Source organism: Mercenaria mercenaria, chromosome 10, assembly GCF_021730395.1.
Source record: "Mercenaria mercenaria strain notata chromosome 10, MADL_Memer_1, whole genome shotgun sequence".
NCBI classification, from domain to species: Eukaryota; Metazoa; Mollusca; class Bivalvia; order Venerida; family Veneridae; genus Mercenaria; species Mercenaria mercenaria.
In genome coordinates this window covers 74,278,345-74,306,003 of record NC_069370.1, presented here as the reverse complement: position 1 = coordinate 74,306,003, position 27,659 = coordinate 74,278,345, and the positions used below count along the sequence as shown (strand labels likewise).

Genomic DNA, 27,659 nt, shown 5'->3' with positions numbered 1-27,659 from the left:
GCGAAGCACGACAGTACGATGGTGAAGCACGAAAGTACGATGGTGACAGTCCGTCGTACTGTCGCGCATGGCCATCGTAGTGTCGCGCTTCACCATCGCACTGTCGTGCTTCACCATCGTAGTGTCACCATCATACTGTCGCGCTTCGCCATCCTAGTGTCGTGCTTCGCCATCGCACTGTCGCGCTTTACCATCATAGTGTCACCATCGTACTGTCGCGCTTCGCCATCGTACTGTCGCGCTTCACCATCGTACTGTCGCGCTTCGCTATCGTACTGTCGCGCTTCGCCATCGCACCTTCGCGCTTCACCATCGTAATGTCGCCTTCCTGACTGACAAGTATGCGCATAACGTCAGACGGAGGGACGTGCTTTGGATTTTACGGTGTTCCGTTAGGGCCAGTGCCTGCTCCCAGTGAACGCGAAGCGCGAAGGTACGACGGTACGATGGTGAAGTGCGACAGTACGATGGTGATAACACGAAAGGACGATGGCAAAGCGCGACAGTATGATGGCGAAGCGCGATAGTACGATGGCGAAGCGCGACAGTACGATAGTGAAAGTCCGTCGTACTGTCGCGCTTTGCCATCGTACTGTCGCGCTTCACCATCGTATGGTCACGCTTCGCCATCGCACTGTCATGCTTCACCATCGTAGTGTTACCATCGTACTGTCGCGCTTCGCCATCGTAGTGACGCGCTTCGCCATCGCACTATCGTGCTTCACCATCGTACTGTCACCAGCGTACTGTCGCGCTTCGCCATCGTACTGTCGCGCTTCACCATCGTACTGTCGCACTTCGCCATCGCACTGTCGCGTTTTACCATCGTTGTGTCACCATCGTACTGTCGCGCTTCGCCATCGTACTGTCGCTCTTCACCATCTTTTCTCTGTTTACTTAATGACCGACTTTAATTAAACTCTGTATTGTATAGTATTGTCAACTCTGTCCAATGATCAAATAATAAGAACCCTTTTCGGCACGGGTATTTTTGAAATGAATATTTACAGACCTGATGTTATTTAAATGAATATCACCCGGCAGCTGTTATTCAAACGAATATCACCCGGGTGTTATTCAAATGCAAGTTTCCCGGCAGAGTGTCACTCAAATGAATATCATCTGGCATGATGATATTAAAAACATATCATATCTTAATATTGTTTGAAATGAACTATTCAAAAATAGTCTCCGTTGGTCTATGGCTATTTTATATTGTTTACTTGAGGGGTAATAAAAATGAATATCAACCGGTAGGGTGTTGTTTAAACGAATATCACCCGACCGAGTGTTATTTATGACCAAAATATCATTGTATTCAAAATTAGCCTCTCTGTGGAAAAATAAACGATAATGTATTTACATGTAATTAATTGTTTTGTGAGAAAATGTTGTTTAATCAGCTCTTATATTTCAAGCCATGAAACATTAAAAGTATATATTGTCAGCTAAAATAATAAAAATACACTCTTGTATAAATTTTGCTTATAAAGCTTTTGGGTAAATTTTATATAAAAGTGTTAATTAGGTCTAGAATACAGTTGTTTGTTTCCGCTTACTCAACGTTAACCGACCCTACCATTGACACTAAAGCTTTAATTTGAGAAAAATACATTTATGTTAAACAAGATTATTAGTAAGTAAATCGAAAGCACCTCCCTCCTTCTGACGTTATGCAGACTAAGTGAATTCTTTTGCGCATGCTTGACAGGAAGGCGACAGTACGATGGTGAAGCGCGAAGGTGCGATGGCGAAGCGCGACAGTACGATGGTGAAGTGCGACAGTACGATGGCGAAGCGCGATAATACGATGGCGACACGATGATGGTGAAGCGCGACAGTACGATGGTGAAGCACGAAGGTGCGACGGTGAAGCGCGACAGTACGATGGTGAAGTGTGACAGTACGATGGCGAAGCGCGATAATACGATGGTGACACGATGATGGTGACGCGCGACAGTACGATGGTGAAGTGCGACAGTACGATGGCGAAGCGCGATAATACGATGGCGACACGATGATGGTGAAGTGCGACAGTACGATGGTGAAGCACGAAGGTGCGATGGCGAAGCGCGACAGTACGATGGTGAAGTGCGACAGCACGATGGCGAAGCGCTGACGATGGCGACACGTTGATGGTGAAGCGCGACAGCACGACAGTACGATGGTAACACTATGATGGTGAAGCGCGACAGTGCGATGGCGAAGTGCGACAGTACGATTTAAAGCGCGACAGTACGGTGGCAAAGCGTGGCAGTACGACGGACTGTCACTATCGTACTGTCGCGTCTCGCCATTGTACTGTCATTTTATCACCATCGTATTGTTGCGCTTCGCCATCGTACCATCATACCTTCGCGCTTCGCGTTTACAGGGAGCGGGTGCTGGCCCTAACGGAACACCGTATGTTTGGCGACCTGTTGATTTCCAGCATATACCGGGACGTATTAATCATTTAGGAAAGTTTGGCAGGTTAGCAGTTCGATATGAACACGTTTACCAGTATTATTTAATATATCGAGAAAATGTTTACATTTTATTTACCGACAGATCATTGTAGGAAAGATACATGAGCGCAATATGATCGAATGCTTATAGTACTGTCCCAACTAGGGATGTGTATCGGTTGGAATGATCGGTTCGCTGTTTGTATCGATGCAAAATAATTGATTTTGATACATGATATTATGATAATTTTATGTGACAGAAGTACTGCTAGTAGAGCATATATTCTGGGGGTTGTCACAAAATAAGAAGTAATAGGTTGGGTTCTTTGTTATTCTTTATGTAATTACAAAAAAATTGCAATTCCAGTATTGTGAGAAAGTAGAATGCAGGGTGTCCAGCAAACATACAAAGACAAGCATAAGCTATAGCAACATAAACAAAATAAAAGCAAATAAACGCAGATTCAAGCAGTTAATTAGCAAAGAAAGCTAAGCTACATGTCTATGAAATTAGGATTTTCCAATAAGAACAATTGAGACTGGAAAAAAAAACAGCTGAAAAGTCATTATTCATGAAAATTGGACTAAAAGGAATTTAACCAAACAATTTATGAACAAGGGACAGGACAATGGACAACATGGGATTTACCTGAGCTGTAATTAGATGTAAAAAAAGAAAAAAAATCAAGTTTGTAGTTGGAAAAACTACAAGACTGTTCTCCTTTACAAATTATCGTGACAGCTACCTAGCTATATCGTGGCAGAAATATGCCACCATACAATTACTCATCTACTTTTTCGTATATGTTTAAAAAGAGCATATCCCAATCAGTTACGATTCAGATGATTTCAGCACTTTTTATTACAAATTATCATGATAGCTACCTAGCTATCTCGTGGCAGAAATATGCCACCATACAATTAAGCTCATCTACTTTTTCGTATATGTTTAAAAAGAGCATATCCCAATCAATGACGATTCAAATGATTTTAGCACCTATTTTTCTTAAAGTCAGCTAGCATCTCTTTCGAAACACGGGATTGTTTTCCTTAATGATTGCAGACAAACGTTCATGATTATGTGTATGGCACTTACTTCAGTCAAAAGTACATTTACTATCACGGGATACCAACAGTTGAGTTCTGCTTGCGTAAATACACTTAAACAACACCGGAAAAAAGTTACAAAAATGTACTGTTTTGGTTCTTCATAATTATTTAATAGCTATTTGATATTTTCACAGATACGACAACATTCGATACGATGTATCAATCAAACCTATAATACCGGTATTTGATTTATATCTTGGACCCGTGCACACCCCTATTCCCAACACTTGGGAATGAAAAATACCCTGAGAAAATACATGTCCAAAAAATAAAGGACAAGAAAAGTAATTATTTTTGCAGATTTTATGGTGTTGGGGAAAATATTGTATAACACACAATATATCTTGCACATGGATCACAACTAATCTTCATCGGCGCAGTCGGTAGAAAAGAAAATCATACTGCAGAAAAAGCATTAGTGTCCCACACATACCTCAAGAATTGTTCGGCCTGGGTTCATAAAACTTTAAAAGAATATTTTTCAGCATGTAGACTAGTGCACCTGGGGGTTTGTTTTGATTGTAATCTGTCAAAAGACAGATATGGTCCTTGCTTTAATCAAACATATTCGTAAAGGGTCTTGAAGTTTATGTCCAATCTGTCTCAAAAAGTACTTGATCGACATCCATTGTGCCATTATGTGTTGTGCACCTGGGATTTTATTCGGGATTCCACTAAGCCAACCAGAGTCATGACCATTGACTTAGTCAAAATTATGCGTATTATGCGCGACATGACGATGGTGACACTACGATTGTGAAGCGTGACAGTGCGATGGCGAAGCGCGACAGTACGATGGTGAATCGCGACAGTACGATGGCGAAGCATGGCAGCACGATGGCGAAGTGTGACAGTACGATTGTGACACTACGATGCTGAAGCGCGACAGTGCGATGGCGAAGCGTGACACTACGATGGTGAAGTGACCATTGACTTAGTCAAAATTTTGCATAAAGGGCCTAATAGTTTGTGTCAGCTGTATTGAAAAAGGTATGAAATAGAGTTATAAAACCTTTTAAGAATATTACTCAGCATGTGAAGTTGTGTACGTGGCTTTTTGTTTTATTTTACCCAACCAGAGCAGAGTTATGGCCCCCCTTGACTAGATAAAAATATGCAAAAAGGGCTGAAAAGATAGTGTCGAACGTATGTCAATTAGTATTATACCTAGAATCACGAAACACTGAAACACTGGAAATGTGAAGTTGTGCACTATGGGTTCTGGTTGGAATTTCACTTAGCCAGTCCGGACTTGGTAAAGATATGCATAGATGGCTAAAACGGTTGTATGGCATAATATTTTTCTAAACGTATTTGACCTAGAGTCATGAAACCATAGAGGAACATTATTCAGCACGTGATGTGTTGTGAACCTGGAATTTTGATTGGAATTTCGCTATATGGCCCTTGACATAGTAAAAATATGCGTTAAAGACCTAAATGTTTATGTCAAATGTATCTCAAGAAGTAGGTAACCTGGAGTCATGAAGCTTTATATGAATGTTGTTCAGCATGCGAATTTGTGCACTTGAGTTTGTTTAGTATTTATCGCCCCAACTCTTCAAAATTATTATTTTACTCTTTCAGATTCGTTTATATCGAGATACACGATATATAACTGTAGAGTGACAGAAAGTGGGATCATCAGTATACATGTCTGGTTTTCATTTTGGTAAAGACTAATTACCCAACACTCCCGCAAATATTACTTGTATCCACATTAGAGACACTACAGACACTGTCTGTATTTCTCTTTCAGTAAAGCCCAGCAAACCAAAAGTCACTCAGACATCATCTGTATCAATCGGAGGCACTGTAGAGGTCAGGTGTACAACAACGGGTTGTAGACCTGCTGCAAATATTTCTTGGTCTTACCAAGGGTCAACAGCAACAGGTGAAGTGACTGCTACACTTGATGCTACTACAGAAACGTATACAGTTGTGTCATTATTTAGACGACGGGTGACTGCTGCAGACAATGGGCGTACTGTACAATGTATAGTTACACATCAAACCCTGATCAGTCCGTCAGAGAAAACTGCATCAGTTAACCTTAATATTCACTGTAAGTTGATCTTTGGAAAAAAAAAAAAAAAAAAAAAAAAAAACATAATTCCTGATCAAAACTGTTTCTGGCTGTTAATGTATATCTGACAGCATTAAATAAAAATTAATTTTATTTGTTTTGAAGGTTTTTTTTTTAAATCACTATTGGTTTTGCTGAGTATTCAGACAGAAGAAATGAACTTAGGCTGTTTATTATAACATCTATTTAATTAGAAAATGATATAAAGCAATCCGCAAGTACATGCTTTCAGTTAATGAATTATAGAATCATGAAACACTGATGTACATTATGTGTAGAGTGACGTGAATATATTCCTTATATGATGAACTTCTTTTTTATATTTCATATCTTATTACAACAAAGTAAGAAAAGATGCCTTTTTGATTAGACAGATGTTGAGCTATACCATAAATATCCACTATTTTAACTATTCAAAACATATTGTTCATACTGCAGTCTATTTTTTTTTTATATACAGTAAATGGTTATATGCATAAGTAGTACTCGGGTTAATTATATTGCTATTTTGACCAGTTAAAACCACTTAACTAAATTTGATTCGTATGAGTTTTAGTATTAGTAGATTTGGCAGCTTTCAATATCAGAATAAATCATGTTTCAGTCGGACCCTCTACAACACGTATTACTGGTAACAAAGAAATAATTGCTACAGGGCAAACATCATTAACATTGACGTGTACCACAGGTTCCTCTAATCCAGCCTCTGATATCACATGGAAAAATGGTTCTGAAACATTATCTAGTAGTCGTCCATACTCGGAAACTACTGGAGACAATAATGGATTTGTAATATCACAGCAACTGATATTGTACCCAACACGGTATATGGACGGTGATGTTATTGTATGTTCAGTGTCAAATACAGTGTCACAATCTGATGTTGTGGATACCATTACACTCAATTTGAAATGTAAGTTGTTTTGACTATAAACAGTGACTTCTAATTTTCATGAATGTCAATTTAAAGACACCGTGCAACTAAATCAAGCACTAATTACAAAACGGGTCGTAATTCTTACAAAGTGCATGAGATGGCTATGCTTCTTAATCTTACTCACCTTATGATAATACACATGTGTACAAAGTTTCAAGGCTACAGGTCTTATAGTATTAAAGTACAGTTGACGTGAACAAAAAATATTATTGTAAGTAATTGTCAACATGTGCGAGTACAAAACAATTCAAATTAAGCAATTAAACGACATTGATACGTAATTATTTTTATTCCCGGATATATATAATGGTTAAGAAAAACGTGTAAGTATCTTAATGGTTTGCTTATTAAAGTTACATGTTGCAAATTGGCTGCCATTAATGTACTTTACATTTTTATTTTCCACAATTTACTTGTTAAGATACAAGGTTACTAAGTCCTAATTATTTTAGTGCCACTCTTATCCATCCTTCATACAGTATATAGCAAAATTTTGTGTTTGTAACTGATAATCAATGATTATTAAAATGCCCACTGAAACTGAAAATCCTCTATTGATTTTAGGAATCTTAAGGCATTCTACCTATTATCAAAAAGCCTAGAAATGGCCCAAATTTCCGGTTTACTCCAACATTTAGTAAGGTGACTTGACTATGATCAAAAGGTTCTCTTTCTAATTACAACAATAAAAACAAATCGCCACCACTGAGGATTGAACCGCTACCCTTCAGAATTTTAACATTTTATAGACCTACACCTTAGATAACTGCACCACAGTGGATTTTAGTCAGTCTCGTAGTTTGATTGGAATAGCACATTTTCATTGTAACCGATCTGCTTTGCTATTTATTTAAGAATATTTTAAAACCATTTATCAAGATGCATACCTCTACCCATGGCCACATAGTTTGTAAACTACTGTTAATTGTTTTAGGTATCATTGTAATGTTTTCATTTGTCGGCCGTCCATGTACGCTCGCCTCTGAAAATCAGACAGGTTCTTGATTTTAAACTGCAAGGTATACTTCATGGTCTCAAATTATACACACAGTCAAGTCATTCAAATATTCATGAAATACGCAAATTAAAGCGGTATCGGCATTGTAGCGACCAGTGATGGTAAACTTGGACAAGATGAACATAACATATTTCATTATGCGTTCAGTGTCTAAACTTATGTTGTAGCAAGTAGTATAGAATAAACTTAAATTTAAAATCAAACTGTATCTTGATTGTATTGTCATTTTATTCGTATATTGCATGCATATCTAAATATGTGACATCATTTATGCCAATATTTTCTTGTGAAATGAAATATAGACAGACTTAGATGTCTAGTTTAATGCTTGCTGCACATATCTGTGTATTCTTTCAAATTGTTTCAATTTGTTGTTTTTAGATTCTCCACTCGTTACAATCCAAGGACAGGAACAGAATACACTAACAGAAGGCGAAAGTAAACAACTATTTTGTAAAGTAGACAGTAAACCACCAGCTACTATAAAATGGTACTATGGCAGCACTTTAATATCTCAAGGAACACCTATCAGCAATGTACTCAATTACAGTTTAACACCAATCAACAGAACACACTATGGAAATTATATCTGTAGGGCAGACAATGGAATAGGCTCGGAACATCAGGAGCAAATCTCTATTACTGTTAGATGTACGTTTTTTGCCTGCATGTTTTATATTCTTACATATAATATTTCATTTAAGCTTATTGGTTGATATGTTAAGATAAATCAGATAATGAGGTTAAAGTAATCCTCTATTGAAAATAACAAAGCTGTTTTGTAATATGATTTTATAGACTTCAACACTATTTTGAATGTTTACTTATAATACATTTTCTTCAGTAAGCTGTATTTGAATGAGCATAATTGCATTTTATTGCAGTTAAACCTCTTACAACAACAATAACAGGAAACAGCAATGTTATTGCTAATGGAAAAAATACATTGCCACTACTGTGTATATCTGGAAGTTCAAACCCGGTATCTGACATAACATGGAGAATAAACAGTGTCATCAGACCAAGTAACGGAAGTCTGTCTGACCAGAGTGGGGAATATGGCGGTATGAAACGTCGGCGGAGACTTACATTGACCCCAACACGTGACAATCATGGTGACAGTATTTCATGTGAAGCTTACAATAGTATAGGGACATCTGAAATAAATACAGTGACACTGGATCTAAGATGTAGGTTTTCTAATAGATTTTAAAACTAGCACAAATAATGTTTGTCTACAATGGTATTGTATTGTAATTTATTTTAATGGTTGCTTTATTCAATTTCCTACTACAGTTTTATTTCGCTTGTCTGTTAGTACATCTTACGCACACTTAAATTTACGGATGAAGTGCTATTTGCAGTTATGGTCCTTTGAAGCTTTAACATAATGATAAATGTCCATGAGAGAAACGCACAGCACAAAACTTAATAAGTTACAAATTTATAGATTTATTTTTTCTTCTGTATTTAATTTCTTAAAGTTTGTCCGTAAAATAACTTTGAAGTTTAAAACGAATTAAACTAAACATATTACTGAAATAGTAATGAAAGGAAGTACGAAAATACTCCATACGAAATATTGATTATTAATTATGTATTTCCCCTTATATGCTTTTTAGCCAGTGCTTTAGCAACTGGCTATAGCTCTCTAAATCAACTACCAGATTCTTCCTTTTGTTTCTATGTGGCCGCATCACACAAATATTCTGGACGTGTAAAAATAGTCCCATATTTATTTTTTATAATCTTGGTATAGTGTGAGTGCGAGCAATTGAGGACTACTGTTTTGAACACACAAAAAAAAACAAGCAGCAACGGATTCTAGAATAATTATGAACTTTTTATTCACATTCGAAATATTCGGAATCACTCCGCTCTAGGGTTGGGGTAAGGGTTAGGGTTTAGGGTTAGGGTTGAAATTGGCCCACTCTGAGGCAAACTTAGTTTTACATAGAGTTGTATAGGGAAAACCTTAAAAAGCTTCTTGTCTTGAACCAAAGTGCACAGAGCTTAGATATTTGGCATGAGGTTTACCAACTTGGTAAGATCTTGGGTCATGGTAATTTTCCAAATGTATTTGGTAAAATTATAAAACGTTTTATTAAAAGAGGTTACGACCCAACTGTTTTGAGACATACCGCATGTTTAGTGTTCAACCCGTTTACAGTTGGACACTACGCTTCCCTCTTTGATTGTGTCTGACGGAAGAGGGGGAGGACTCTATGATAAGCAGTTTTTAAATCCTACCAGGACTGAACTGTTTTGATATCTGTCTTCTGGCCTGTTTCGTCGGGCCCTTAAGGGTGTTTCTCTTGTTGCTCTGTCTTCTAAAAAGGCATTGAGTACATACGTTTTTGGTTCTAAAGGTTTGCTTTTTATATATTTATACACAAGTATTTTTGTGTTTTACATGCCATGCCTTTTTGTTTCCATAACGTGTGTTAGAGATTCACATGGAGGGGATTACTTTTATTTACACTGTCCCGTGTCTTTGGAACATGGTGGGGGTAAGAGTGAGGTTGGGTGCGCACCATAAACCGGTTTAAGCTCCCCAGTGGTGTTTTTGCCACTGACCGTTCCAAGTCGTTTCGTTTTGGGGAGGCTGCGTTTTTGGTACGTGGCATTCCCTGTTTGATATTTGTCTTTGTTTTTTTATGTAGCATGTCTAGTGGACATCTACCAACATTGTTCAAATCATGACAGGTTTATGCAAAATGAAATGCTGATTCTTCAGGTGTATCGGTTGAAATATCGCTCAATTAGCACTGGCTATTAGTCCTTTCAGAACTTTGATTGATATATGAAACCGGTCTAACAAAATGATAGATGCGATGTATGAAACGTACAAGTAAACAGTCACAATATTACTTCCTATGATATTTTAAACTGCTCACTTTTTGTCAGTAAGATAGATGTGCAAAAATAAATTTAATACATGATTATGCATCTTATTGTACTGGCTGATGGTGATAAGATGGACAAAATTTTGTCTTCAGTAATTAATTATTTATGTCCACAGTCGAGAGTATTTCTTTATCTTGAACTGCTCTGGAAATCTGTTTATAAATGGCTATGTCACACGAACGTTGGCGTCATGTTGTTATATTTTCTGGTTCTTTTGGGTCATGAAGGCCACTTACTCTTCCACTTAAGCCGATGGCAAGAAACGCGAGGGATGTATTACATTTTATTATTTCTCATGAATAAATTCGATCAAATTCTGTTTATCATTTGATTAGTTGCATTCTACGCTTCCAAAGAATCCTCAAATACATGTTGTTGAAATTGAAAAGTTTCTGTATGAACACTAAACCATTTCTTCTATCTAGATTCATAGCTTTTGATAGAACGGGTTATTGAAACCTTAATATTTATTCCAAATAAGTTGTGAAGGTAGTTCTACACGTTCGGATGATTTTTTAACTTCAGAATATACTAATAAATTCCGCAAATAAAAAAGATAGGGTCGTATGCTTGTACTCTACGTTTTCCGGATAAATGACTTTACGCAATTACTTTATAAAACGTACAGAACTACCCTAACGATGTCTGTCTATCCCTGTTTAACATACTTCATATTGGCTGTAATATTTGCTGGGAAACGTTCTGTTAACCATACATTTTTATTTAGCAATGATTTAACATTTAAAATTTTGAAACTTTGTTTTAATAATCATCAGAAATGTGAGTATTCCGCTTGCAGAACACTACTCATTCAACATTGTGAGACTCATTAGCTAGGTTCATGATGTTCTATATTTTTTTTTTATAAAATCAGATCGTCCATTAATCCAACCAATGGCAGAAATTATCGCTGTGGAAGGAAACACTACTGGTCTCACGTGTATTGCTTCTAGTAAACCTGCATCTACATTCAAATGGTACCGAGAAGGACATAGTGGAATTCTCCATCAAGGAACTGGAACACTTGCCAGTAACAAATTGACATACACAATAAGATACGTACGGAGAACAGATGCTGCAATATACAGATGTAATGCTAACAATGGTATTGAAACGGCAGATAATAAAAACGTTCTTCTTTCTGTATATTGTAAGTACTAATACTAGTATGTTTTAATGTGAAATGTACCCTGGCTGATGCAGCTTTTTTTTTTTTTTTTTTTTTTTTTTTTTTTTTTTTTTTTTTTTTAAATATAATTATATTACTCAGCATTAAAAAATAAAATAACGAAGAGTTGTAATTTAAACATCACAAAATACAATCACAGAAGAGTAAAATCCTATCACTTATTATCTCTACTTCAAAACAACCAACATTGAAAATCAAATGTACTTTTATTAAATTATCAGTACTGGTTGGGAACCATTTTCCGGACACATGTAATATCCACTTTATTTCGTTGTTATTCATGTAATTGTTTCATCTAGAAGAGATGAATGATAAAGAAATGTGTAGAACTAGTTTAATTATTTCTTTTGATATCAAATTAACATTCTAACACGATCCGATTCATTAAACAAAGAAGGCAGAAAACAGTGAATTATACTACAACAAATCACTGTTCTGACGTCACAATTATTACGTCATGGCGTCAAACGGCATAGCGGTGCGCTGGAAAAGAAACCGATTGAAAACGGGCAAATTTTTAATGAATGTCGTCAAAGATACACATAAAAATCCTTGGTAACGTGTTAGAATCGAAATAATATATCTCATTTAGTGATTTGCTCTTGAATAAATCATTGTTTGGAGTTCAGATGCGTATTATTATATCACTCGGGCTGCGCCCTCGTGATATAATTCCTTCGCATCTGAACTCCAAACAATAATTTATTCAACGACAAATCACTGGATGAGATATATTATTTCTTAAACAAAACACCGTCAAAATATTTGTCCGGATACTGGTTTACCTGACGGGAAAAATAACTTATTTTAGTGACCCCATTTGAGGCCCCATGGAACCCATATTTTACGTCACAACGCGATGCTGATTACAACATCGGATGTGGAAGGAGTTGAAGTCTGTGCAGTGTGGGCTTCATTTATGTCAAATATTTTTTAGGGAATAATGGAGCCGAAATATGAAAATGTGTCAGGAAAATGGTTCCCAACCAGTATATTTTGAGAAGAAATTTTAAAGTAATCAAAACTGAGAAAATGTGACATGTAGTGTCAGGTTAGCCCATAAAGTCTTGCGACTTAATTCCAATGGAGTCCTTTATACTACTAAAGAAAAAGGATAGAATGATCAGAAATATAATCAAAGCAACTAAAACACTTTCCTGAATCTATAATACTTCAGATTATCTAAAAATACTTATAAGAAAAATATGTCATGAATACTTGGAGGATGCAAACGTCAAAATTAAAAGTAACTTTGATTATAATGTGCTAAACAAGTATTACTCTATCATCTACAGTGCGCTCCATATTCGACTTGATGTCATAAATTCTCAGTCAGATAATCGTTCAGAATATGGTAGTTTGATACGTTAACTTAATTTCTTTTTTATTAAATCAATATGGTGGCCAAAACTCATAATAACCACCACATGGCCAGCGATATTTCTGAAAATTACTTTTATTAAAAAGAAAGGAACTAGAATGTAAAATATGAGGCTATGTTATTTTTGATATTAATTATAGGCGGCCCTAATGTCTAGTTGTAACACGCTTGACTAAATTCAGAGATTCGAGGTTTGAATCCCGGTCCAGGCACAAGAAATTTCTGCTGATATACTACGGAGTGTCTTCTACCTGTCTGAGAGGCCGGTATTGGTTACTCCCAGAAAGATGGCTTTGCGTGTATCGGTTCTAAACACTGGACATGTTAAAGAACCGGACTATCTATTCACAAAGAACTAGGCTAATTTAGCTGGATATGCCTTTATCTAAAAGATTCTCTATCTCTGTTCTCGCTCTGTTCCACTTGTCAGAACCGCCCTTTGCCTGTACTGGTAGAGGATGAATTTGGTGCCCTTAGTGCCTTTGAACGTGTTTTATTAAAAGGGCGCTATAATAATCCGGTGTAGTATATATTGATATTGTAAACATGTTCGACTCATCAACTAAATATTAGGGTTTATACACTTAGTAGCAATATTCAATAAAGTATGTGCCTTAACACGCGAACAATGAAGAGAAAGCAAAATAATAGCAAACTCGGTTTGAATTGAATCTGTTCATGAGAGGTAATGGAAAGTGCATGACCCCAAAGGACCTGAAAATATATCAACCTTGAACCATTTGCACCTCACCACCATGGGTTCTAAACTGAGCTTTGAGTGTGGAAGTCTTTTTTGAGGAAGCAATTCAGCTGGTTTGAGGAGGGTGGTTTGTTCTACCAAGGTTCTTGCACCCGCCTGAAATAATCCTCAGAGGGCGCCTGGGGTCTTCCTCTACAATGAAAACTTGGGGAAGTCTCCATATTAACTACAATTGTGTCGGTGTGACGTTAAACCCCACACAATCACTTGTATTGCTTTATCTAAGTGAATTACTACCAATTTATTTAGTACAAATAAACATACTTTTTTATTACATGATAAATACATGGCTTTTAAATAGGTCACCTTTACTCTGGGTTTATTTTTAACAATATATAGGAAAATAATTGAATTATTGTTATCACTATACTGGTGCTGATTTTAAACAACTAGTAAAAAGAAAAAGTTTCAAAAATACAATGCACGTGTTATGTTACTTTTGCATTTTAAATAACTATGCATTTTGTAAAAATATAAATGAAACGTATTACTACCATTTGTAAGTCTTATCATCATCAATCTATATATGCAGTCATTCAGGCAGGTACTAAAATGTATATAAAGAATTTCTCTGAATTTCAGAAATAGATGCAGTATCATATACGTATTAATAAATAATTGTTTTTGTCCCATATAGTAAACATATAGTTATCGTCCAGTCAGTCAGTACGTTAAAATTTTTGTCTGTCCGTTCAAAACACTCAGGCTTAACGTCTGATAAATTCAAGGGATCATAGTGGTTAAGCATGAATAGATACAAAACGCATACGATACATGACTGTGCTTCCAATGTCAAGGTTATATTGGGCACCGTAAACTTAAACAATAACTCTAATACACAAGCAATTACCTTACTTGTGAATCTCTTGCTAGATTTTAAGGAATTTTTCAGGAATGTGATATAAATTTAGGGGTAGAATTAATAAGGTTGGAAATATATGTTAGATTGAAAACATTTAACTAGAGAATATAAATTAATGGGTTTGAAACATTTTTTAAAACACTGCAGACACTACATTATCTATAATAAGTATTGTAACATTCCTGCATATATTGGCATATTTTGAGAATACTCCGAGACAAACCTTTTGTTAATACGTAGCGCATTTTAAATTGTATACGCTGCATTCCAATTCATACAAATTAATCTAAGATATTATTTGAATAACATTGAAACATTTTGAAAAACAATACTTTCTAGCATTCAGACGTTCTTCTGACAGTCTTCTGAACGATATCAGAATCGGCTGAAAACTATCTGATTTATGAAAATATAAATCTTAAAACGTATCGAACATTTCTAAAAGATTAAAAATGTATAATTTAAGGCTGCATTGGTACAAAATGTAGATTCACAAATGTATGGAACATACTTTAACAAACGAAACACTTTTAATCTGATAATTTAAAAAAATAAGAAGATATTCTTCTTAAAGCATAGAATGCAACCAAGCGATCTAATAAAAGACACAGTTTGATTGTGTCTGCTTATGAGAGGTATTGAAATGTACATGTGCCACATCCCTCGTGTCTTAGCATAGGGATTATCTTAATAGATTTTTATTATCTTAATAAAATATAACCACGATTGCAATTTGTGCCTATGGGTGCTGACCGCTGTGTGGCAAGTATTGCCATACGCAAGACATAACGATTTTGAGGCAAACCCCACATTCTTCTGCAGTTGTACATATATTTTACGTCAATTCCACGCCCTCATAGTGAACTGAAGTCACATGGTCAATGGTGTTTTACACTGATTATGTGACTTTTGATCCTAGGTTTACCGTATTGTAACTGTTAAGGCTCAAATGATTTACATTTAAGGGGCAGCTAGAGCTAAAAATAGAAATACTTTTAAAAGTGTTTTTTAATTTAGATTTTTTTTTTTAATTTTAATTCTTTTTTTAAATTTAAAACTTTGTCACAAGCAAGATCTAATTAGGTCAAAGTCGGTCTCAGATGAACGACTTAGGCCCACTTGGGCCTCTTGTTATTAAATTAAATCAATAAAATGAGAAACAGAAGATGATATTAGCGAAACACTTTTAAAAACTATTTGGTAATCTACATTGTTGGACATCTTGAAATGTAGCTGCACTTATGAATATATTCTTTTACAATTTGTATTTTAATATTTAATAATAAATTTTATATCATAAAAATCCATTTTGCACTTATTCCATAAACATTTTAGTATTGTAATTGTTTCAATAAATTCTTATAAATTTAGCTACCATCTTGGCGGTCATCTTGTGTTTCAACTGTTATATTCATTTTAAGGTTTGAAAGTTGAAAGATTCACCGTGCAAAGTGTTTCTCTTGTAGAATTATCTTCACAATGTTTTGCTTTTAAAGTTACTAATTATTAGCATGCTTTTAATTAAAACAACCTTAATGTTATCTTATAAGCTTGTGTTATTTGAAAACTAAGGGGTTCATGGCACTGTTACATATTTTCTAGATCCACCAGATGTCACAGCAACAACAACAAATACCACAGTTAAGGCTAAAACTGTCGTGATAATGTGTAATGCTAGAGGGGTACCGAACAGTAACTACAGGTATGGTAAATGGACACAGACCTGGCCTGGATATAATTTTCCAGTCTCAGAGAAACCCGGAAGTGAGAAACTTGTATTGACAGACGTCACATATGAGCACTCTGGTGTTTATACGTGTTCTGCGAGTAATGGAATTAAAGTTTTTGGTACAAACAAGGAATTCATGGAAGGATCGGTACAATTAATATTGCAATGTAAGTATACAATGTTACATGTAGCTATTTATGTTAGTTATTAAATATTCAAACTAATTAAGTCATAATGTAGTGGTTGACTGGTTTGTTTTCTGTACTGAATGTCTTGTTTATATTTTTCAGCGTTCCCGATATTTACTAACGTTAGTAAGAAAATTCCAGCCGAATTAAACGGAAATACGACTGTAGAAGCTCATTATTACTCAAATATAGCAGGCTCTAGTGTGAAAATCTACAGAAATAGAAATGGTGCCCGCCAAGAAGGAGTTATCTATACTGTATCAGAGACTCGTGTAGAAATAAACCTGCCGGTGTTTAAACATATCATCAAAACTGGTGGAACTAGAGCTAGAATCTTCATTCAGATACTTTCAATGGACGACCTAGGACTTTATGATGTTGTTGTGTCAAATGAAATAGACTCTGATACACGATCATTTGAAATAGTTCTGAAAGGTAAGTTTGAAATTTGTTTTAATTAAACGCATACTTGATAGAAGAATTAACTGCTTTACTTACAATATTCGACTCAGAAGGTTGTAAACACTCCCATCTTAAAAATGTCGTAAATCAAAAGAGCTTGACTGAATGGAATATTGCTAAAGGGGTAAATTCAGCAGAAAGCGATGGAAGATTTTTAGGGTAATGTTCATGTAAGAGCAGAAATTTTTTGATGATATGAGATCACTAGCATTAAAACATTTCATTGTGATGTAAAGAATTGTCAAAATCAATGCAAGTATACCAGATTTCTGTTGCAATTGTCCTGGCATACTTGTAATATTTGATTGCCTCACCGTATCTGTACTATATCAGATCATTGTATCCACTGTCACAGAGAGAATAAATAGCTTCTGTGGTCCTTAATCACTTAAAAGACTATGTATGGAGCAGCACTGAAACTACCTTTATTCGGGTTAGAGGGGGTGTTGTGGACTATGCACTGTTGGTTGTATTGTTTGTCGTAATTGGCCTGGTATCTTGTAATAGTGGTGGTATGTTGTTACAAATTATATCAGTCCAATTTCATTTGCTCGAGGAGCCTATGGATATTTTGTCTAGCCATCGACTGTCAGATACTTTGGTCGAAAGTTGGTCGAAGAAAAATGCATGCCCATTTAGATTATCTGCGCATCATACTAAAAGTTACTCTCTATAAACTGAAACAATTAATATTTGTGACGTTTACGGAGAAAGTAAAGTTTTTGAATTTTCATCCAAATACTTTTTATCGTAGTCGAGATTGCACATTCGGTCAAAATCGGTTCAGAAACCATTCAGAGGAATGAGATGTGCGTATTACATTTTTATGCCACATTTCGAGAAATGAAAATAATCTAGTGACAATGATAAAAATTGGCAATACTTATAATCCAGACATCTAGAAGCTTTATTTCATGTTCTTACCGTTCCTACATCGTCGCTGAATACCATAAGTTCATTTTTGGTTTTCTGAGAATATCGAATTTTAAGTTTTGAAGTTTTAAATGTCAAAACATTTGGCTTTTCTGAACCGTATCACAAGCTGGTTTTTAACAGTTATAAGAGTTACTATACCCCCCCCCCCCCCCCCCACCCCCGAAAAAAAAGCAACTGTACAGCTTTCTACCAATTTGACCCGTATTAATAACTATGGATGCGACAATTCTGTTTATACACATGTAACGTAAGAAGATTAATTATATGAATTAATGTTTATTTTAACAATTGCATTCTACGCATCTAGTAAACAATATATTTAGGTATAGTGCGCTTACCGAATATCAGTTTAACCTGTCCTAAATTACCACTTTCACGAGGTTTTAAAATATATTGCAGAAAGAAACTGTTTTGTCATTTGATGTTTCTCCAATATAGTCTTTGGAACATCTGATAAATAACATTTTGTATTTCACAAGAACCGGAAAATTTCATTTTAAATTGTCGACCATGTCTCTTGTATAGGACACATTTCTTCTTTCCATACTTCTTTATTCATGGCTTTCCGGTTGATTCCGTAAATTTCATTGCAATTACTGATATTATTATTACTTAACCCCGCCGCAAAGTCACCATTCACAATAAACGGTTTAATATCGTAATTTTCTTTCTTTGTTTAGGTCCTCCAAGCAAGCCGTCTGATGTCAGAGTAGACATGATACAGTATGATAAAGCCCGTTTGTCCTGGATACGGGGATACCATGGAGGATTTGCACAAACATTTGTCATACAGCTTAGTACTGACCTAAGTAACTGGAGAAATGTCACTGTTTACGGCGGAAATGATGAGAGTAGCGAACCAGTTTCTCATGTTTTGTCAGGTCTTCATGATTCAACAACATATTATGTGCGAATGTATGCCTTTAACAAAGAGGAAAATAGCTCTCTTACAGAGAACCTAAATTACACTACGCCTCCAATCAAAGGTAGGAAATAATAATGACTTTCGGTAGATATGCCTTAACAGTCAAAACTTTGACAAATGCCGGCAAAAGTCTGTTATTAAAATCAGTCATGCATTCAAATATATTTGGGTAAACAGAGATGGACTGTCATATACGTGTTTGTCTAATATAGTGCTATGAAGTCCGTAAAACAAGGCATTACAATAGTCTTAATTGTGAGGTAACCAGGCAATTCATAAGGGAGATGGTTGCATGACTAGTTAGGTACCGTCTGTTCTGACCAATTATGCGTAGTTACGGACTTACAAATTGTTTTGTCTTTGATAGGGTTAGTCTTTAGGTCATATGGCGACTTTTCCAGCTTTTGATGGTTGAAGAAAACTCCAGTTGCCCCTCCAGGCATTATTTCATCACGGGCGGGCACCTGGGTTGAACCACCGACATTACGTAAACGATGGCGCGGATATGTAGACCTTCACAAAGAGTTGAACTGTTTTACATGTGCATCAAAATCCAAATATCACTTTCCATAATATTAAGTCACGCAGATCTTTCTTAAAAATTTTAAAATGGCCGACAAGTCGGCCGTCTTGGATATTACAGCAACTTCCATTCGCATTCCTTTTCAGATAGAACCCATTAACGTTTGTGTCATTAAAAGTTTGAAGTTTTTTTCCCCACAAATAGCATGATTTTATGAAATTGATGCACAATAACTATAGCTGCACCAAAACAAATATTTCCCCTTTGGATCCTTAGTTCAGTATGTCAGAGGTCAGGGTTACGGTTACCGATCTAACATACTTTCGTTAGACTTCCTTATCATTATATAATGCTTCAAATTTGAGACGATAAATGATCGCTATTGATTTTTAGATCAGTAGATCAACGGTCAATTTCACAATGACATTAAGACTAAAACGGTTTGAGAATGACTAGACAAACAAATGGTAAATATCAAAGAAATCAGTAGTTATAACCTTGCAATTTATTTTAGTTAGTAGGTGAGATGTGAAGGGCATAGCAGCATTAAGCCATTAAATAATCCCAGATGATAATCAGTAACTGCGGAACTCGTGGCATGGATAATATTCCTATTATTGTATTTGTTTCCAGTGCATGCTAATAGTGATCTTGAGTCTTAAAACGATTTCCACATTAAGTTTAGAATCCTTACAGTGACCCCTATGTTCTTTGAGGTAGGTACTTAAGTTAGTCTGGCTATCGACTAGATAATCTTCTCTTTTTTTGAAAAAAAACATCCGTTATATATTCTGACTTCATCAGTCTTGGCTCTGATTATCTCAAGTGTCTTGAGAAGAAAAGGGATATAATTATACAAAATTTGAACGTCTAAGTAGCCTTGAGACAAGAACCGATTTCCGAACAGGGTAGTAGAGTACCGAATGATAGTTTCTGCATTATGATCAATTAGGTCTTGGTCAAAACCAGTCTGCTTCACTTTGAATAATAGTAACATCTTGTAGGCTATTATGCTGTTATACATTACGATCATATTTTATTTCTTTGTCTATAATATTTTTTTGTTTTATTGCCTGTCTCGAAGATTCGGTATAACGATAGGATTTTTAAAACAACAAAAAAGACCAAAGCCATAGAATCTCATCGAGACGTTTTTTATTTTGCATTCTGTACGAGCAATTGCAATTGCACTAGCAAGCTGAGACCAGTGTCGTTAGAGATGCCGGAAACTTCATCATTGTGACTTCCGAATCCTGCGTCAATGACTGGTTAATAATCCTGTTATTGACTTTTTCTTTTCTGATGAAGATATCATGAATTTCGTACAATTTTTTCAAATTAAAAATATTTTAATGTAATTAAAAACGTCCAATATGTTTTCTGAAAATCCTCTCAAATTTCGACATAATTTCAGTTAACTATGAATACAGAATGTAATTTGAACGAAAAATGTTCTGTATTTAGAAGACGTGATCTGACCAAAGAAAAAATATAGGATGAACAAATCTGACTAGATTAATACTGAAATTACATAAATAAACTTATCAAAATCTAATGCATTAAGACCAATAGATTTAAACTACATGTATGTAGATAAAACAGAGCAGGCGTAACAAAACGAGATCTAGTTGATTTTAAAGGAATAAAGCAGTTTAGTTCTCCATATTGTACCGTTTTTAATGAAACAATAAAGTCGTCTAAAGGTTATAACACACTAAATAGTTCTTGTTCTTTATTCTATATAAAATTGGCCTATTTCCAATGACCGCAGCACACATCAGGACCCATTTTAAATGTCTGTAACTTACATTTTCTTGAAGAATATTGTCAGTGCTAACTAAAAATCAAAAGAAAAGTGGGGGTCATTTTTGATGCAAGAAAATTAATTTCAGTCCAACACACAAACTGCAAAATCAGCTAAAAAATGAGACCCCAAATTATACTGGTGGTGTATGGTCTAAGTTTCCATGAAAAATTTTGTCATGTTATTTCATTATGAAAATGCTACCTACATGTCAAGCATAGATCTGTCATGTGGTTTTAGCAAAAAAAAAATGCAAAGAAAATAAGGAAAATAGCTCTACAGAGCAAAAAACTGAGGACTATTTGTATCCGCCATTATGCGACTACCATTTTTTTTCGCGCCATTTTTCTATTTAGTGTCTGTATGCCTAAATTGCAAGTGCATTGGTAAGCTGAGAACCAGCTATTGCAAAATATAAACCCAAAGAGACTGTTTCTAAATGAAAGTTGTTTCCATTTTGTGTAACTGCAGACCATAATAAACGGGCCGCTGTCTAGCTTAAAATTACAGATTGCTAACCTTATTAATATTTACATACATTTTCCATAATGCATTCGATTTCTTGTAGAAAAAGAATGTGGTCATACAGGGGACAGTTCTGTCCTAATTGTGGGACTAGTTTTAGGACTAGTTATAGTTGTCGTCGTCACATATGCAATCTACATCACAGTTCAACAGAGAAGAAAACAAGTATTTATTCAGAAGGAAGGTAAGAGAAGAGAAACCTTAAGTACTATAAGTATATATAGTTTTGCCGTACAGTTATATATGACCTTACCAAAGTTAGTATTAACTATTCTCAGTGTTGTTTTAACATTTTATCAATATTGTGAAATAAATATACACTAAAATGCCTATTTTTGAACAGGACATGTAAGCAATATGGCTACTTCATTAGCATTCTGCAACATAGACAAGGTTGATAGTACTTCCAACTTGAAATGTATGGATTGATTTCTTTGTTTACTGGATTGAATGCATGATCTAAACTTTGTAAAAGAATGGACATATTTTCGGTACCGCGGGATACATCAAAATAATTGTACCATATACGAGGGTTTTCCCTATAAATCGTACATGCTGAGAATGAATCAGTCTTTCTGACATACGATTGCAAATTTTTTTAACACACTTTGTCTAATTTCGAGAAGTTAGAAATTCTTTTTTAAAGATGAGTTAATAAAATGTTTTTGACTTTTTATTGAGGTCCGATATATATTAACGGCGCAACCCATACGGCGCACCAATATAGAATATACGATCAGTCTTCAAACTTGTTATAAAACGCATAACATTTCAACATTTTAGCTTAATGTACACGTTACGTTAGCGTAAAGCATTCTGACGTTACGCTAAGTACTTTCAAGCAGGTGGCATCCTTAGTTGTTGAACATTGCTCGTTGCATGCATGAGTGATGAGACCCATCTTATAAAATGGTGACGTTGGAAGACGTCGAGGCACACCGGAAGTTATCAGATTCCATATGGAACATTGAATGGCTCCTACAGATAGCCTGAAGAAGTTGCGAAGTGTTGGGAGGTAAAAGAATTTTCGCGGTACAAGGACGACCGAAAAGAAACGCCGATAGCAATATGTGGAAAACTCAAGAGATCGTAAACACCAACAGGATGCAACTGCGACACTGAACAACGACTAGTTGTTACGTGTTATGGATATTGAGCATATATGAAAGTATTCTGAGACAGATTGGACGTTACAATGCATGTGTTTAATGGTTCTGATGAGCTTCACTTTAACTTGATGTAAAATCATAATTCTGCAACATGCGTTAAAGAAATTGTCCGAGCTTTCACAAAGTATCGTGATTAACGACAGTAAAATATCTTACAGTTTGCCCAAGTTGCTCTGCCAATGGAATTGCTCCATTTCGATCAAATCTGGCCATTCTATTTCACATACAGTTGTCACATCAGCTGTACGTATTAAATCTAATTGTTAAATGTTACGGTTTAATAGACTCCACCCAATAAAACTGCTGTATTCAACTTATAACCTTTACGTAAATATGTGCCAAATATTTTTTTTGTTATTTCAAGTGTGTACGATTTTACGGGTCAGCCCTTTGCATCTCGTTAATTTCTTGTACATGCACCTGTCTAACAGTATTGATGTTGACTATGGAGCAGGCAATGTAAACAAATTATGTTTGTTATAAAGATTCACTTTAACTGAAACAAAAAGTTTCTGTCCTGCTCTCCCAGTAAGTCATTGTTTCGATATATTCTGGTGAATTGACAAATGCCAAATTTGCAACAAAATTTCAATCTAATAGAAAAATTTCTTAAACTTTGTAAAGTATTTAAACCTGTTTTCTATTTTTTCAGACATCTCCGAGCAAGCCAACAAACAAATGTAAGATTCTAACCATCCATTACGTAAAATAACCTCCACAGAATAACTGTATTCTTTGTGATTCCATGATGGTTATTGCACATGGTTTACTGTAAATTACATCCCAAATACAATATGTACTTGGTTTTACAATGACTTTATGACGCTATGACGTAAGTGTTAATTATCTAAACATTTTGTTGAATTATGTAACAGTATGCACAGTACCATATATATTATGTAAGTATGCTAAAATGTGATTGACTGAATAAAATATCTAAACATAATTAGCTGATAAATTTGCGAAAATACAATAATAGAAATCGTTTGCCTGTCATTTTTCAGTCTAGCTGTACTAGAACTGTATTACCAGAATATATTTCATGAAGCACATGTATGGGGAAAAGTAGGTCACTATGTTGTAGTGTGTCATTAAGACATCTGTCCACCACCACGCTTCACTAATCTATGCCACTGAAAGAAAGAAGTCGTGTAAATATTCCGCTGCAGAACTCGTACAAATCTAATAAACTACTTAAGTTACTTAAGAGATATTCAAATGCAAAAGGGTCTAATTGAAAAAGTCCTCAAGTGTAGAGAATTAGCTTTAAGATTTGGGAAAACAGTAAATATAATTTATCGAGTGTTAGAAAAATGTCTAATCTTGCGTTCACTAAATAAAAAAAAAACAATTGAAAATAAAAGTAAAGCTGATGAAAGGTCACACAAAACATAATAAAACATGTATGATATAAATATTAGACAAAGGGATTCTCAAACATTTTAAAGGAAATAGTATTTATGCAGTGTTTGAAACTACATGCTTCGTATACTTTTTGCAACACGTATTGTTTCCATTACGCCATCCGGTCCGAATGTTTCTTTAATTACATCTTTTATTTCACAAAAGAACTAGATCATTCGGAAACCAGATCTTTCCAAACATCTTTGTTTGAAGATCGAAGTACATTTTGTCTGTGTGTTGGTTAGTACGAGAATTACATGTACTTTTCTGTGTTTAGGTATGTAAATCTGGCTGTATCGCCTGAAGGTGGAGCAAATATAAAGAAGAAGAAAGAGCGAGAAAACAACACACTCAAGGACGACGCACCCTCTGAAAACCAATACACTGAACTAAATAAACAGCTGAGAGATCAAGAGTCGGCATATGAAGCCATATCGTCAATGTGAACTCAAGAAGCATAAACGGCTGATTACATGCGGCGATACTTTTACACAAGAAGACGTGTATCATATTGTACGTCTTCTTTCTGTTGGAAATCAAAGGACAACGTATTCCACAGTTTGTTTGTTTATTTTGATTGGTTTTAAAGACAAAGAACGAAAAACCAACATAAACCCAAAGGAATAATGCATCTTTTCCACTCGTAATGTGTTAAAGCAATGACTTTCTTGGGTGACTGCATTATGACATCTGCTTCTATAATTGAGGCCTGCGGCTCAGATACATTAAGTCAAATGTTTAGTCTAAGAATGAGCCCGTATGAACAATCGTGGAACAATAAATACCGTTCGAATAAATATCAAATTGCAGTAGCTCAACAGAGGGTGTTGACCTGATACGTTATGGTACGGATGGACTTATGAAATGAGGTGAATTCATGTGCTGACATTTAATAAATTATGCTAGGTACCCTTAATTGTGCATATAGTATATCTTTTACCCGTAACTTGGCATACCCGGTATACTATCTACCGTGTATCCTTGAATTCACACATATCATACCATGTGCCCTTAACTGTGACAAATGAAGGCTGTTATATATCTAATTTTAATTTCGGCAAGATTGTTCTATTTGGAAATTACAGTATGTAACTAGTTACACAGTCCTTTAGTTTGGTTACTAGGGGCTTGTCTTCAATCTCGCTTTCGAAGAAGACAAGCTTTTGCTGGTACATGTATATCACACAATAATGTTTAAATTAGTAGTAGCTACGTTTGTAGCAGTGTGTATATAATGTATATAATTGATCTGTGATGTCGATTCTCCGTTTAGCTCAGTTGGTAGAGCATCTGACTTGCAAGCAGAAGGTCGCAGGTTGGAGTCCTGTATCTGGCTGCACATTTTTCCGCTCCTATTACATTGGTGCCGTGAGTGTGGTGACTAGCCTTGGAATCCTAGAGCTAGGGTAAAGCAATGGCTGGGTTAGTCAAAAGAATTCTATTTGGAAATTACAGTATGTAACTAGTTACACAGTCCTTTAGTTTGGTTACTAGGGGCTTGTCTTCAATCTCGCTTTCGAAGAAGACAAGCTTTTGCTGGTACATGTATATCACACAATAATGTTTAAATTAGTAGTAGCTACGTTTGTAGCAGTGTGTATATAATGTATATAATTGATTTGTGATGTCGATTGTCCGATTAGCTCAGTTGGTAGAGCATCTGACTTGCAAGCAGAAGGTCGCAGGTTGGAGTCCTGTATCTGGCTGCACATTTTTCCGCTCCTATTACACGTTAATTAGTGTTTCCGTAAATTAAGTGTCGGTTTCCGAAACTAAATAACGATACTGTATAACTATTGTAAACCAATAAATTAATATCTTTATGTCGCATATGCAGATTTAGCTGTGCGGAGAAAGCGTTCAGGTACAAATCTCGGGGTTGTGGGATCGAGTCCTCTGATTTTGTATAAATTTTTTTACTTCATCTATAAACTTAACCGACGGGAGACTTGTCACACTTGTCATTATTTATCGTTCATTTATTGAAAGAAATACTCTACCATTCAATATTCCTCTACGTACATGTCAGTAAACTGTATTATAAAATGTCGACTTAAATCTTCAGGGCTGGACAAGTGTTCTGTCAGTCAACGGACTTTTCAAGGAATTGGTGTCAGTTCACGAGAAAAATGAGATGTTTCATAAAAAAATTTAGAATGAAAGTAATATTGATACAATTATATTACATTGAAGTAAAAAGTATGGTTTGAAGAGAATTCAAACCCATGGTAACATGCATAGAAGTCTGAGAGCTTACCACCACACCACCATGCCACTGATAAACTATATCGATTATTTTAATAAATTGAGATATTTTACGGACACAGATATCGCGAAAAATAACGAAAAACGCACGAAAATATTGGCGGAGATTAATGAGTGCCAGGTCAATACTTACGGACAATACCTTAACATTTGCATTGTAAAATATAGGTAAACAGTGGACAATGTTTAATGCACTTCCTATTCAAATTATTGTTATCATTGCATATAAAATAGAAATCTCAAGTTTTAATGCATGCAGTTACTTTGACGAAAAGTGTATACCTTATTATTCGTCACCATGTTAGAATATTTAAATGATGGGTGTACTCCCTTATGCTGTAATTAATGGTTTAATATGTATATTTGTGATACATGTTTTATGTTTGAAGAATTGATGAGTAACTGAAGTATAAAATGTTAAATATCCATGTATAATCTTTACATAATATTTAGTTGTTTACATGTAAATTTACTGATTTATGTCTACCTGTTTGTATATATGTTATGCTCTTCAAGAATGGAGGAAATAAAATAATCTATCTATCTATCTGTATATTTTACTGCTCTCCAAAACTGATCTGCACGAAAAGTTTCTAAATTGTTAGACGATAATAATAATAATTTCATTCTTTTGAAATTGTACCTATATTGGCATATTTTGCCACTAAAAATCAATTTCACATGTATCATATTTCATGGGACCCCCGTGGTCGAGTGGTTAAGGTCTCTGATTTCGAATTACTACACCTTCTCCTCTGTATGTTCGACTCCTCACTTGATGTGCAGAATTCTTTCATGTAAGAGAGCCATCTAAGTGGCTTTCGGCAAGTCAGTGGTTCTATAAGGGTGCTCGCCCATGCCTGAAATTTTGCTCGGATAGGCACACAAAATCTTCCTTACCACCAAAGCTTGAAAATCACCATATATGTCATAAACTTGTGTCTATATAACTTAAAGTCCAACAAAACAAATTAACAAGCACATACACATATTACATACGTTTGTTCGAAATCAGCGATTTTAAACACATAT

General features: G+C 35.3%; 1 protein-coding gene across 1 annotated transcript in view; it reads left to right on the top strand.

The window, feature by feature from the left end:
• LOC123561277 (sialoadhesin-like) overlaps positions 1 to 27,172 on the top strand; it is a 49,180-nt gene extending 22,008 nt beyond the window's left edge. The window contains exons 4-14 of the mRNA XM_053553372.1: positions 5,317 to 5,622; positions 6,248 to 6,556; positions 7,980 to 8,249; positions 8,483 to 8,788; positions 11,380 to 11,655; positions 16,300 to 16,593; positions 16,717 to 17,049; positions 18,693 to 18,998; positions 21,833 to 21,973; positions 23,611 to 23,638; positions 24,640 to 27,172. Coding sequence (XP_053409347.1) covers positions 5,317 to 5,622; positions 6,248 to 6,556; positions 7,980 to 8,249; positions 8,483 to 8,788; positions 11,380 to 11,655; positions 16,300 to 16,593; positions 16,717 to 17,049; positions 18,693 to 18,998; positions 21,833 to 21,973; positions 23,611 to 23,638; positions 24,640 to 24,808 — 2,738 coding nt within the window. The 3' untranslated portion in view covers positions 24,809 to 27,172. The remainder of the gene's footprint in view (positions 1 to 5,316; positions 5,623 to 6,247; positions 6,557 to 7,979; positions 8,250 to 8,482; positions 8,789 to 11,379; positions 11,656 to 16,299; positions 16,594 to 16,716; positions 17,050 to 18,692; positions 18,999 to 21,832; positions 21,974 to 23,610; positions 23,639 to 24,639) is intronic.
• Positions 27,173 to 27,659: the final 487 nt, after the last annotated feature.